The sequence below is a fragment of the Phacochoerus africanus genome, chromosome 3 (assembly GCF_016906955.1).
Source record: "Phacochoerus africanus isolate WHEZ1 chromosome 3, ROS_Pafr_v1, whole genome shotgun sequence".
Classification (NCBI taxonomy): Eukaryota; Metazoa; Chordata; class Mammalia; order Artiodactyla; family Suidae; genus Phacochoerus; species Phacochoerus africanus.
The window spans coordinates 102,646,123-102,660,455 of NC_062546.1; the positions used below are offsets into that span (position 1 = coordinate 102,646,123).

A 14,333-nucleotide genomic window follows, 5' to 3' on the forward strand; every position below is an offset into this window, starting at 1 on the left:
AACCTCCATATGCCACGGGGAGCAGCCCTAGAAAAGGCAAAAAGACAATAAATAAATAAATAAATAAATAAAATAAAATGTATTTCTTAGAATACTACTGCAATGACGAGTTTCCTATCTGGATTCATTCATTATTCATTTGTATTAAGTCTATATTGATTCATAATTTCCTAATTTTTTTGTATGGGTTATAATCTGCTAATATCATTCTTTATTTTGACGCTAAAACTGTCCTGTAATTTGCCAGTGGGAGCCCTTCAAGCGAGTGTCCTGCCCTTTCAACATGTCTTTGACCTGGAGCACTTTCTGCCTTCCTGGAACAAAACAATGCTCCAGACTCGTGTTGTAATTTCCCTGCCTCAGCCATGAAATTAGCCATTTCTTCAAGGAATCTTTATTTTGTTAGTGGCAAGTGGTATTTAGAAACCAAGTCTGGGCCTCAGGTGTGCTATTTGTTACTAGAATATGGTAGGCTCTCAGTGGACAGAGAGAAAATTCACATACACTAGCATAAATCCACGCCCTGGTCTACACCTATACCTATCCTGTAACATGTGGTCCTATTCCTCTATTTCTATGTATCTGTGAAAAACCAAAAACCTATCCCCACCAACACCACCAGTTCATTCCAGCCCCCACTCCTTTCCATACTTGTTACTCCCTTTTCTGACACTGAGTAGCCTGGTTCTCATCATTCACAGTATATTCATCTATTTGCCCAATTCTAAATACACATAAAACATAGTTTCAAAAATGCTAAACTTTACCCACATGAAAGACAAAACCATTAACTGGAGTTTGATATTTATTTAGAGTTATTATTTTTTACCACTCTGTCTAAATTTACTTTTTTTTTCCATTTCAGGGTCATTATGTTATTCATTTGAAATGTGTTTGCATATTTTGAGCTTTCTACTCCATCTTTGTTCACTTTTTTTATTTAGGTTTTGAGCATATGGTAGTTGGTTCTAAAAATAGACCTTCACATGGTATTCTCCCTGTGTGTGTCTATCTAAATTTTCCCTTTTTCTAAGGACACCATCTTGTTAGATTAGGGACCCGTTGCAATATTTTGCAGTTGTATTCTGTAGTTATAAGCAAACCTGCAATGAAAAGACTTATGAATATGTATTCTCATGTTGCTAAAGAGTTATCTATAGATTGAACTCCTAGAAGTGGGATTATTTGGTCAGAAAGTAATTTATGTACATTTTTGTTAGATATCACCAAATTCCCCTTTAAAAGGGTGGAAAAAATTTATTTCTATCAGCACCATATAACACTATTTACCCACGGTGTTTCCAACGAAATGTACTGTACAGAATTTTCATTTTTGACAAGTTGACAGGAAAATACCTAGGGCAGGTGTAGCTTGCATTGCATATCTCTAATTATGAGTGAGATTTTAAAAATCTCTTTAAAAAGTTTAAGGCTAGAGGAGTTCCCACTGTGAGGCAGTGGGTTAAGAATTCGACTGTGCAATCCAACGCCACTTGCTGCAGTGGCTTGGGTTCGATTCCTGGCCCCAGCATAGTGTGTTAAAGGATCCAGTGTTGCTTATGCCAAGCCCCTTTAGGTAGAAATTAAACAATATTATACAATTTTACATGACTACATGATAACTGCTTGATAAATGTTAGCTATTGTGTCTACTATTAAGACCTTTTTATGAGAAAATGAAGCTTACAGATTTAGCTAGTTCGTATTAGCCTCCATACTCCAAATCTAATTCCAAAATGCAGCCTGTACTTGGAACCACTAGGTTATAAGAGAGCCCCTTTAAGACTTTTTCATCAAGCTTGGTATACAATGTCCTACCTGATAGAACACAGAGATGGTATTCAAATTACTGAAAATTAAAGTTTTCACACATTTGGTGGTTCATTCTTTAATACAGACAGCATGGGTCCTTTAGCTGATTCAGTGTTTCAGAGAGATTAAACAGAGGGCTCTTATCAACAGAGTGTCCAGTCCTTCCCCTCTCTAAGTGTCACCCACAGGAAAGACTGGGACCGGGTCCCCTCCGGACGCATGCGCGCAGCCCTCGGGGAGGTGCCTGCAAGGTGTGGGCGGGGCTCCGCGGGCGGGAGCTTTGAAAGCTAGACGCTGAGCTGCCTGCGAGCTGAGCTGCGCCGGAGCGCCCAGCTCGTCAGCTCCCATCCAGATTCTTCCGCTCCGGGATTTTTGGGAAGCACAGCTAAAGGGCGCAGCCAGGACCTGGGTCCCTCAGCCGGGGGTGTCGTGTAGTGTCAACCGGAAGTGAGTCCGAACCTGGGCCAGAAAAACTGGTGTCCTCATCTCGCGTGGGAGGGTCTTAGTCGCCCCCTTTGGCGGTTTAGAAAACGCGGAATAGCGGACATCCGCGGAGCGAGAGTGGAGCGGCGCGCGCCCGCCCTGCGCATGCTCAGTGCTGCCTCTCCGTCAGGCTCGTGCGGCTCGCGCGGCTCGCGGCTTCACGGCGGTTCGCGTCCCGCCGCCCCTCATGGCGGCTCCCGGGACGCAAGGGGACCCCATCCTGAAAGGTGAGCCGGTGGGTCCACCCGGTGGCGGGCGGGCTTAGGATGGGCACCCAGGTGGCGGCGGACGCGTGGACGCGGCTCGCGGGGCGCTCGGGGTGGCAGCCCGGCCCTCCCGGAAGTCAGCCCAGCCACCTGGGAGGTGGGTTCTGTCACCAGCCCAGTACTGCCTGCGAGGCCAGCACCGGGACCGCCCCCATGGGATGGGGGGTGGGGGGCTGTCCCCGAGCCTAGTACAGTCCCCAAGGCAAGCACCCGGATCGCCCCCGTGGGTGGGGGCTGGGGGGCTATCCCCGAGCCCAGTATAGCCCCCGAGGCCAGGGCCGGGACCGCCCCCGTGGGGTGGGGGCTGGGCGCTCTTCTCCAGCTTAGCACCCGGACCGCCCAGTGGATTAAGGGGCAGTTCCAGAGGCCAGCACCGTGACCTGCCATGTGGGGTGGGGGTCGGTCCCAGAGCCCAGGCCAGGACCACCCCACAGGGCTCGGTGAGGCGGGCGGTGCAGACACATGGCAGAGGTGGAAGGAATGGCTGTGTTTGATTTTCAGCTTTTTCTGGGTTCTCGCGTCTTTGTATAGCCTGGTGGATTTGAGGGGAGAGGGCAGTAGTGAAGTTGGGAAAAGAAACAGTAGCCCCTCTTCTTGTGCCTCTATCAGTGTTGCTACAACCTCTCAGTGGGGAATTACTGCGTGAAGGCACACATGGAAGTTCTTGAAGCATCAGGCTTTGAGCAGGTGACCAAAATCTGTGTCCCTGCCCCCCACCCCCAATCCTGTCCTGTTTTGTAGGACCTGCAAGCAAAGAACGTTCCTTACTTTTTTAAATGGTTGGGCCCGAGAGAACAGAAGGACAAATGAAAATTGTGTCAGATTCAGACTTCGTTGTCCATAAAGTTTTGTTGGAACGTGTCCATGCTTGCCTATTGTCTCTAGCTGCTTTTGTGCTACATCTGTGAAGTTGAGTGGTTGTATGGCCCCTCAGAGCCTAAAATATTTGCTATCTGGTCTTTTACAGAAAAAATTTCTGAGGCCCAGAAAAAGCTAGACCCGGTTTAGAAATTTGAGAACATCCAGTGTTGAGGATGTAAACTGTGACATGTATATGAGTAAAGTTGTTCTCTTGAAATTTTAAAAACCATAATAGCACTAGTGCAGTTTTGAATAGGCTTTTAACGTAAGAAATTTTACTTTTTTTTTTTGTCTTTTTGCTATTTCTTTGGGCCGCTCCCTTGGCATATGGAGGTTCCCAGGCTAGGGGTCCAATCGGAGCTGTAGCCGCCAGCCTACACCAGAGCCACAGCAACGCGGGATCCGAGCTGTGTCTGCAACCTACACCACAGCTCAAGGCAACGCCGGATCGTTAACCCACTGAGCAAGGGCAGGGTCCGAACCCGCAACCTCATGGTTCCTAGTCGGATTCGTTAGCCACTGCGCCACGACGGGAACTCCAGAAATTTTACTTTTTAATGTAAATAGAACAAGAGAAACAATCCTTTGAAATCCTTGGGTGAGGGATGCTGGAATATCAAGTATATATTGTTTATTTTCAGATGTTGTGGCTTATGTTGAAGTATGGTCAGCCAATGGAACAGAAAATTATTCAAAGACATTTACAAATCAACTTGTGGATATGGGGGCAAAGGTAAGAAATTTATTTTTACTATTGCTGCATATGACAGTCGTTTGAAACACTACGAGATATATTTGCATTTTCTTATTTTGGGAGTTGTTACTTAGAGCATGAAGGACGAGAGGACAGTGGGTAAACGGCAGAAGTAAAAAAAGACCCAGTGCCTGAAGAATTTACAACAGTAGCATTTATAGAACAGTTGGCCTTGTGGGTGATGGGAGAGGAGAGCTGAAGGATGAAAGCATGGGTCCTGCCATTGGCTTCTTGGATGCATGGTGCTATGGATCAAAGTGTGGAGTACAGGCAAAGGAACAATTTTTTAAGGGAGAAGTTTTGAAATTGGGTATATTGGAAATATCTGATAGGCATTTGGATGTACACATCTGAAACTTTTGAGATGGTCCGGGCTAGAAAGAATGTTTTGGACGCCATGGCCCTGAGGTCAGGTGAAGCCACTGGTGTGATGATGACCCAGGGGGTTGGGATAAAAAGTGTTGAAGGTGCAGCATATTTAGCATTTCTAGGGCTGGTGATAGGAATCGTAGTCAAGGTGGAGAAGGATGCCAGGAGAATTCGGAAAACAAGCATGAACATCTGAGGAGGGACAAATGTCAAAGGCGGAATTTTCAGCCACTGCAAAATCTTTCAAAAAGGTTAAGACTGGGAAGTATACCTCAGATTTGAAAACTCTAAGGTCAGTGTTGAGTGTGGCACTTTGCAGCGAGCTGAGTAAAGGGGGTGGGATTAGTTCAGGAGCTGGGAAGGGGCAGAGATGGTTTAGGTAGACTGCTCTCTGAGGGAGTTCAGTTGTGAACAGTATTTGTGCGTGTGTGCTTTTGGAGTTTGGGGGGGATGGCAGGTAGGCTGGTGAAGGGAGATTAACATGGGCGGGAAGGTCACTGAAGGCAGGGCAGGCATTAGGGTGAGGCAGGGGCATAAAATTAACTGTAAGCAGGCATTCCCATTCAGGCAGAGTGTGCTCCTGAATTTTGAGGCCCACCCTAGTCCCTGCCCTGATGGAGGGCCCAGAGCAGACTAGGCTGGAGGATAGGCAGAATGTAGGGGCACAGCTTGCTCTTGAGCCTGAGAAGACCCTTGCTTCTGATCTGTTGGAAGGTAGGAATCTGGGAGAGTTTCCCTCTGATGACACCAACCACATACTTGGAGAACACATGATTTGTGGTTGAGAAAAAAGCCATGGGACATAGGAGTTGACAGAATGGCTTTTGAGAGTATTGTAAAGGTCTTAAGACCTCTTGAATCTTTTTGGTTTTTTTGTTTGTTTGTTTGTTTTTTCGCTTTTTATTTAGAAAGTTTCCAAATAGAAAAGTTGAAAGACTAGTACAGTGAACATGGATCCAACAGTTAACGTACCAACTTTGTGTCCATCTCTCAAACAATATTTTTTTTCCTGATCTATTTGAAAGTAAGCTGCAGATGTCATAATTTGCCCCTAAATGTATTTAGTATGCATCTTTAAGAACAAGGATGTTTTCCTGTGCGACAAAAGACTGTTGTCACATGTGAGAAAACTATCAATGATTTCCTAACAGTTTTCTGCAGTGGTTGAATCAATCTATAATTCTGCCAGGGGATAGACGCTCTTTTGGTGTATATGCTTGATTGTGTTTGCCTTTACCTTCAGCCATTCTGTGTGTTTCTGGTATTATGTCAACAGGGTTTGAATTTACATTTTTCTACATGTCTTCCTATATTTATTTTGAAGACCTTGTTCAAGTCTCCAACTCATACTTCCATTGGGTTTTTTTTTTTCTCTCCTTGATTTGAAGTGTTCGCTGTATTTTTGAGTTGACCTCTTTGTTGGCCATGTGAATTGCAGTATTTTCTGTCATTTCTGTGGCTTGCCTTTTCCCCTTCTTAATAATGTCTTTTGATGATAATTGTAAAGTAGTTCATTCCTTATGGTGAGCCTTTTTGTATGTATCCTGTTTAAAAAAAAAATCTGTTTTTACATAAATTAGGAAGATTTTTCTCCTTATTTTCCAGAAGTTTTATCATTTTGCCTTTCATGTTTAGATTTACAGAGCATCTGGAATTGATTTTTGCATATGGTGTGAAAGTTTCATTTTTTTACATGTGGATGGTCATTTGTCCCAACACCATTTATTGAAAAGACCGTCCTTTATTTAGTATTGACCATTTATTGAAAAGACTGTGTAGGCTGCACAGTAATTCCTTTGTCATCAGTCCAGTAACCATGTTTCAGGGTCCATATAGTCTGTTCTCATGACACACCATCCTGCCTTATACTCTTTTTTGTTTGTTTTGCTTTTTAGGACTCTACTTGCAGCATATGGAAGCTCCCAGGCTAGGGGTGGAATCAGAGCTAGCTGCTGGCCTGCACCACAGCCACAGCAACGTAGAATCTAAGCCGTGTCTGTGACCACAGCTCAAGGCAACTTCAGATCCTTAACCCATTGAGCAAGGCCAGGGATCGAACCTGCATCTTCATGGATACTATTTGGGTTTGTAACTGGCTGAGCCACAATGGGAACTCCCTTAGACTCTTTATAATAAAGTCTTCATAAGTCTTTCCCTTTGTTCTTCTTAACCTTTTGCCTTTCCAAGTATGTTTTAGAATCAGTCTCTAAATTTATAACATAAAGCTTTTCTTTGGGAATTTGATTGGTATTGGATTGATAACAACCAAGAGTATGTTGAGAACTGACATTTTTACAAAATTGAATCTTCTAACCTATAAACAAGATTTGAGACTTGATTTGGGTTTCCTTAATTTTTTTCAATAATTTTTATAATTTTCTTTGGTTATTTTTGATGCTATTATTAAATGGTATCTTTTGAATTCTTTTTCTAATTGCCACTGTTATGTAGAAGTGGTTAATTTTTGCATATCCACCTTGTCTCTGGAAAATTTATTAAACTCATGAAGTCTGTGAAATTTGGGGGATTTTAACAATGTACACAATTGAATCTTACATACATGGGACCATTTTATTTCTATTTTTTTCTAATCCTAACATTTTAAATTTCTTTTATTATTATTTTTAAAGTTTTATTAAAGTATAGTTGATTTATGATGGTGTGCCAATTTCTGCTGTAAAGCAAAGTGACCCAATCATACCTTTATATACATTCTTCCTAGCACTTTTGATTTCTTTTTCTTGACATACTGCACTGGCTGGCGCCAGTTGAATTGAATGGAGAGACCAGGCATCCTCATCTGACCCTCTTCTCAACGGAGAGCTTTTAACATTTCCCATCATGCAGTTTCATACCAACTTTCAGTTCTTAACTAAGAGTTTTTCTCATAAATAAGTAAACTTTTTAACTTTAATGCACTTTTTTTTTTTCGTTTTTTTTTTTTTTCATTTTTGGCTGCCCTGTGGCATGTGGAGTTCCTGGGCCAGGGATCAGATCCAAGCCGCAGTCGCAACCCAAGCCACCATTGAGCTAACAGTGGATCCCTAACCCACTGTGCTGGGCCAGGGATCAAACCCCTGTCCCAATGCTCCCAAGATGTTGTGGATCTCATTGCGCCACAGGGAGAGCTCCTTAATGTACTCTTGAAATGTTTTGAGATGATCGTGGTTTTTTTTCTTTTACTTTGTTAAGGTAGTGAATAATAATGTTTGACTTTTAGTTGTTAACCAACTTTGCAGTCCTGGAATAACCTCAAGTGATGGGAATGTATTCCTTTTGTATATTGGTTGACGCAGTTTGGTAGTTATATTGCTTTTTTTGGCAAATGTCTATAGGAGTGATACTGTCTTGTCCTTATGAAACTGTGCAGATAGTAGCAGTTTACTATCCTGTGTCTGCATTGTGTCTTCAGGTTTCAAAAACTTTTAACAAACAAGTAACCCATGTTGTGTTCAAAGACGGGTACCAGAGCACATGGAACAAAGCACAGAAGAGAGGCGTGAAGCTCGTCTCAGTGCTCTGGGTTGAAAAGTAAGTCATTTGTCTTATTTTTTACCTTATGTTACTTAGTATTGGTAGAGTGTGGAGATATTTTGCATAATCACAGAACCAGATGAAGTGTGATTTGCATCTTTTCTCTGCCTCTTATTCAGGCAAGTCATATAACATCCTCAGTTTCCTAAGTAGAAAGATAGGTGTGGTACAACCCTTAGCCTGCCCTGAGGCCATATGAGGTGGTGTGTTTGGGAAACTGTAGGAGGCAGATTGTGTTAGTCTGCTAGGGTGGCCAGAATACCATGGGCTGTGGACTTAAACAACAGAAATTTATTTTTCACAGTTCTGAAGGCTAGAAGTCCAAGGTGAAAGTGTCCACAGTCTTGGTTTCTGAGGCCTCTCTCCTTGGCTTGGTGATGGCTATCTCATTTCTGTCTCTTCACCAGGTCTCTAAGTGTTTCTGTGTCTGCATGGACCACCCCAATGACCTCATTTAACTGTAATAATCTCTTTAAAAAGCCCCATCTCCAAACACATTCTGGGGTTAAGACTTCATGTGAATTTGGGGGGTGGGACACACATGGCAGGAGCGGTCAGGGGGACGCCTAGGATGAGGTTGAGGTCAGAGGTGGTGGGGTGTCAGGTGATGCAGAAGAGAAGTGTGTGGAGGCAGGAATGGGGGCACAGGCAGGGTGGGTGGGAGGCTCTTGGATGACCCTGGCTGGTATGTTGGCCCCAGGCTGGCAGCTGTGCAGAGCCATCAGATCCAGTGTGTATTTTTAAAGGAAGTGCCAGAGTGGAGTTTCTGAAGCTTCAGGTGTGAGTGTAGAGAAGAGAAAGAGTCAAGGATGACTCTTGACCTGAGGAACCAGAAGGATGGGTTTGCCATTTCCTGGGGTTGGGAAGGCTTCAGAAGGACCAGGTCTGGGGCTAAAGTCAGGAGTTCGGTTTGGTCGTGCTGAGTTTGGAGTGTTTATTAGGGACCCAGGAGGAGGTGTCGGGTCAGCAGTTGGATAGATGACCATGGAGCTCTTGGGAGATAAAAATGAGAGTCACCTGAGTACAGATAACTGTGGATGTGATCCCTTCGTGAGTGTAGACAGGAGGAGAGGAGGTCCAGGTTTGAGCACTTCAGTGCTGGAGCTAGAGGAAAATAACCAGTGAGGATGATTCTAGAGGTCAGGTGAAGCCTTCAGGGAGGGATAGTGATCAACTCTGGCAGAGAGGTTGATAAAAGTGGGTCCAAGAGATCACCACTGCATTAGCAGAGCTGGACAAGCAGTTTTGGAGGATTAGAGGGGGCAGGAAAGACTGGAATAGGAGTGGAGGGGAGAAGGGTGGAACATGCATGAGTGGAGACAGGTCCAGTGGGGTGGAGAGGTGGGGCTGTGCCTGGGTGGCGTGTGTAGTGGAGGAGGCTGTTCGCCGGGAGAAATGACAACACCTCTGTGTGCTGATGGAGCCCATCCAGCAGGGACAGGAGTGGGTGATGCAGAGGCAAGAGGGGGCTTTGTTGTGCAGGTGGCTTAAGAGGGCTGTAGGGATAGACTCTGGTGGAGCAGTTGAAGATTTGGACAGGATATATAGGTTACTTTGTATATCTTCGGGTTATGGGATATCAAGGACCATCATTCCATTCTGTATCGACAGGAGGGAGTGCAGAGTGTCCGGGGACAGTCACTGCCAGGTGAATAGATGTGGTGTGAGCCCTGTGGGAATTCTTTTCTGATTGTCCCTACTTTCTCTTGTCATCTGAGAGTGAGCAGGAGGAAGATTTTAGAGGTTTGAGGAGAACCCGTGAAGTAGTTGTCTAGGAACATGGGAGAGTGGGTGGATCAGGGAATGTCCTAGAGGGAGTGCCTCTTTTGGGCAGGGCTAGCAGCGCACTTGAGGGTGGTGTTTGTGAGTGGACAGCAAAGCTGAGGGACAGGCCAGTGGTTTATCTGGTAACCTGTAGGCCAGAAGGATTTACACAGACACCACCATCAGGGGTTTGGAGAGGTGTGCGTAGCAGTGGTGGTGATGGACTGTGGACGTCAAGCTTGGTCAGTTTTGGGAGGGGCGATGCTCATGGAGGGAGTAAAAGATAGGAGAGAGGTTGATGGATTAACTGATCTTGATTGGGTTGAGATTTTTCTGGGGTCCAGTAAGAGATTATGTTTGGAAGGATAGGAGGAGCTGACTGGAGAGTATGCTGTGTGAAGTGTAGGTTATGGAGGAGAAATGGAGCCTGCTCTCCTCACAGGACCCCTTTCTTTATGGGGCCAGTTAGCCTGGAGGCAGCTCTTGACTCAGCAGTAACAAACAAGTGCACACTTGGTGCTTCAGAAGAACTAGAATGATTGTGACACCTCAAAAGATTTATATTATAGCTGAGGGGCAAATCAGATGCAGTGGTGGAATGATCAGCTCCAAGGACCCTGCTGTGTTGTGCATTGTCACCAGGGGAGGTTTACTTTAAAAGGTCCAGATTCCTCACATAGGGTTGAATGGCCATGCCTTACCATTAAAGTGTTTTTTTTTTGTTGTTTTTTTTTTGTTGTTGTTTTTTTAATTTATAGCCTTTTTTCCTTTGGAACAGTTTCGCATATCATCAGCCAAAGTCTATGCCTTATATTTTCCATTACTGCTTTGATATAGATTTACTCTAGTTTTCTAAAAAAGCAGCAGTATGACTCTATACATCTGGATTTCGGGGAACATTCTCTTCTCCAGAGGTGCTTATCATATGTATCTTTGTCCCAAGACAGTCCTAAAGTAGCCTCTATCAGATTTCCCCTCGGACAGTCGGATATGGGGACAGGCATGGACAGAACCTGATTATTACAAGATACAAGTGAGAGTGTTTTTAAATGTGAATGTAAAAAGAGATTTAAAGCTTGCATTACTTTGTATGTATGTATATAATAGAGTGTTACCACTGTGTGGCTCTAGGGGATGGATCTTTATAGTGGGTGTGGTCCTCATGTATCATTAGTCTTGGGAGAAGCAATCACCAGAAGCTAATTACAAGAGAACTATTGCCTTTGGAGATGAAATTTTCTTTTGTCTTGAAATTTTCATCTGAAAATGCTTCTAGGAAATCTGTCTTCAAAGTGTAAGTTTGTCAGATGACCCCAACAGCATGCTTTAGCTGTTTCAGTTTTACCGTGTTTTTCTCCCTTTAGTAGGAGGTCCAGGCTAGGGTATTGTGCAGGGTGGGCCTTGTCTCTTTAGTCTCCTTAGGCTGGACCATTTCTTTATCTTCTGTGGCTTGGGCAGTTTTGAAGACTCCAGCCTCACTCTCCACCCTGTTTTAAAATAAGATGGTCTTCATTTTGGATGTGTTGTGTTTCCCTGTGATTAGACTCAGGTTATGGTTTCCTGCCTGCAAGCCCCCTGAGAGTGTGGTGTGTCCTACTGAGAGACCCAAATTGTTCCCCTGCCTCTTAGGATGATACTGATGTTGGTCACCTGTGCAATGCCTGTTGTTTCCTTGAAACTGAGAAGTCACCTGTGGGGAGGCACTTGAAGACCATGTAGTCATCCTGCTCCTCTTAGAAGCTCCCCCTGCCCCCCAGGGGATGTGTCTGGTGGTGATTCTTGCCTGAACCAACCTGAACTCTGAATCTTAACAGGATGACTGTTTTCCCCTCTTTGCTCAGCTGTGCCTGGCTGTGAACTGGAGTACAGAGCCTTCCCTTCTCCCACGTTGATTGACTGACGAATGTCAACTCCTAGGTTTCTGTATTTTGCAGTGGCTAGTAGTTTGTGACTGGTGCTCAGATTGTTCAGATTTGGATAGTGGAAGCTGCTTCATGCCCCTTCTGACAGACACCTTGTGCCTATTCTGCTCCAGGCGCCTCTCGGAAGACCATGTCCTCCAGGTGGAGAACAGTATTGGAGACTAGATGTGGGTGCTGGGGGGCTCATGGCTGTGGAGGTCACTGTTTCTTGGCCTTTTGAACAAAGGCAGGAAATACGTCTTGTTCCTTTCTTCCCTTTTCCTTCCCTATTTTGGATTATTTAATCTGTTAGTTTTAAAATTAAAAGTGTTCCCATTCTTTTATTTTTAGTGATTGCTTTAGGGATTACAGTAGATCTTTAACTTCAGAGTCTACTTAGACGTAATATAGTACCCCTTTCACATAAGGTGTAGAACCCTGGTAATTGTATGTGTCCATTGATTCTGCCCTACCATCATTTATGTTAGGGTTGTCATATGTGTTACATCTATATGCATTATAATCCCACAAGCCACTGTTGTCATTTTTGCTTTAAACAGTTGTATTTTAAGTATATTAAGAGGAAAAATACTGTCTCATATTTATCCATATATTCTCTTGCTCTTCCTTCTGAGGATCTGAGTTTCCTGTTATTTTTTTCCTGTTATCACTCTAAAATAAGCTCCATAGCCATTAGCAGTCACTCGCCATTGTCCCCTAGCCTCTAGCCCCCAGTAACCACTAATCTACTTTTTTTCTTTCTGAATTTTCTTATTCTGGACATTTCACATAAATGGCATCCTACATTCTGTGGCCTTTTATATTGTGCTTTCATTTGGCATAATGTTTTGGAGGTTCATTCATGTGGTAGCTTGTCTCAGTACTTTATTCCTTTGAGTGGCTGCATAATAGTCTGTTATAAGGATGTACCGTGTTTTGTTTATCTTCATCAGGTTGGTGGATATTTGGGTTATTTGCATTTTTAGGCTGTTATGAATAATGCTGCTATGAACATTTGTGTACAAGTTTTTGTGTATATATCTTTTCAATCCACTTGGGTATATACACACCTAGGAATAAAATTGCTGAGTTGTATGGAAACTATTTACGTAGCTTTTTGAGGAACTGTCAAACTATTATTCAGACCGGATGCACCATTTTATATTCCCCACCAGTAATGTATGAGGGTTATCATTCCTCTTTATGTTTATATCATTGCTGTGAACATGAAGTGGCATCTCGCTGGAGTTTTGGTCTGTATTTCCCTGATGACCAGTAATGTTGAACAGCTTTTTGTAGTTTATTGGCTATTTGTGTAGCTTTGGAAAAATGTCTTTTCAAATACTTTATCCATTTTTTAAAAATTGGGTTCTTTTTCTTATTGAGTTGTAAGAGTTCTTTATGTATTCTGGATATAGGCCCTTGTCAGATACATTATTTGCAAACATTTTCTCCCTCTCTGTGGGTTGACTTTTTCATTTACTTGTTGGTATCCTTTGAAGCACAAACGTTTTTAATTTTTCTTAAGTCCAGTGTATCTATTTTTTATTTTGTTGCTTGTGTTTTAAATGTCACATTTAAGAATTGTCACACTAAGAAATCGTGCCTAGTCCCATGGTGTGAAGATTTACGCCTGTGCTTTCTTCTGAGTTTTACAATTTTGCCATTACTTTTAGGTCTGTGGTTTACTTAAGTTAAATTTTTGCACATGGTGTGAGGTATGGCTTCACATTCACTCTTTTACATGTCACTCATCTCAGCACCATTTGTTGAATGATTGTTCTTTTCCCATTAAATTGCTTTGGTAGCCTTGTTGAAAATTAATTAACTGTAGGTCCTTGGGTTTGTTTCTGGATTCTCAATTCTGTGTCATTAATCTGTGTTTATCTTTGTGCCAGCACCTTGTGTGCAGTCTTGATTACTTTTTAGCTTTTCAGTGATTTTTGAAGTTGGGAAGAGTGGCCTTCACAATTTTGATTGTCAAGACTATTTGCCTCTTCTAGTACCCTTTCATTTCTGTATGAATTTTAGGATTAGTTTGTTAATTTCAGTAGGGAGGGGAAAGTGTGGCTGATTTGTTAGAGATTGTGTTCAGTCTTTAGGTAGATGTTGCCATCTTAATATTTAGTGTTCCATTGGCCATTAGAAGTGTTTATGGGTTTTTTGACTGTCTGATTTCTTCCAGTAGTATCTTATAGTTTTCAGTGTGTGAATCTTACTAGATTACATTTATTCTTAATTTTTTTCTTTATGATGCTGTTGTAAATGGATTTTTTCTTAATTTCATTTTTAGATTGTTCAGTTAAAATATAGAAATAGAACTGATTTTTGTATATTGATCTTGTGTCCTGCAAGTTTTCTGAACTTTATTAGCGCTGTTTTTGTGATTTCTTTGGAATTTTCTGTATACAGTGTTGTGTAATCTGTATATAGAGATGGTTTTACTTCTTCCTTTCTAATCTGGTTGCCTTTTATTTTTCTTTTCTAATTGCCCTGACTGTAGCCTCTAGCACAGTATTGAATAGAAGTGGTGAGAGTGGACATCCTTGTCTTGTTTCCAATCTTAGGAGAAAAAGCTTTCGGTGTTTC

At 42.9% G+C, this 14,333-nt stretch overlaps 1 protein-coding gene across 6 annotated transcripts in view; it reads left to right on the forward strand.

Annotated features, from left to right (window-relative positions):
* Window positions 1-2,113: 2,113 nt before the first annotated feature.
* The window catches only part of MCPH1 (microcephalin 1), a 211,573-nt gene continuing 199,353 nt past the window's right edge, over window positions 2,114-14,333 (forward strand). Inside the window, exons 1-3 of one of the 6 annotated variants that reach the window (XM_047772247.1) lie at window positions 2,114-2,522; window positions 4,064-4,155; window positions 7,958-8,076. In XM_047772247.1, the coding sequence (XP_047628203.1) occupies window positions 2,483-2,522; window positions 4,064-4,155; window positions 7,958-8,076 (251 nt within the window). In that variant the 5' untranslated portion in view covers window positions 2,114-2,482. Of the gene's footprint in view, window positions 2,523-4,063; window positions 4,156-7,957; window positions 8,077-14,333 lie in introns of those variants that run through there. The other 5 variants (XM_047772242.1, XM_047772244.1, XM_047772245.1 and 2 more) reach the window with 5 other exon arrangements.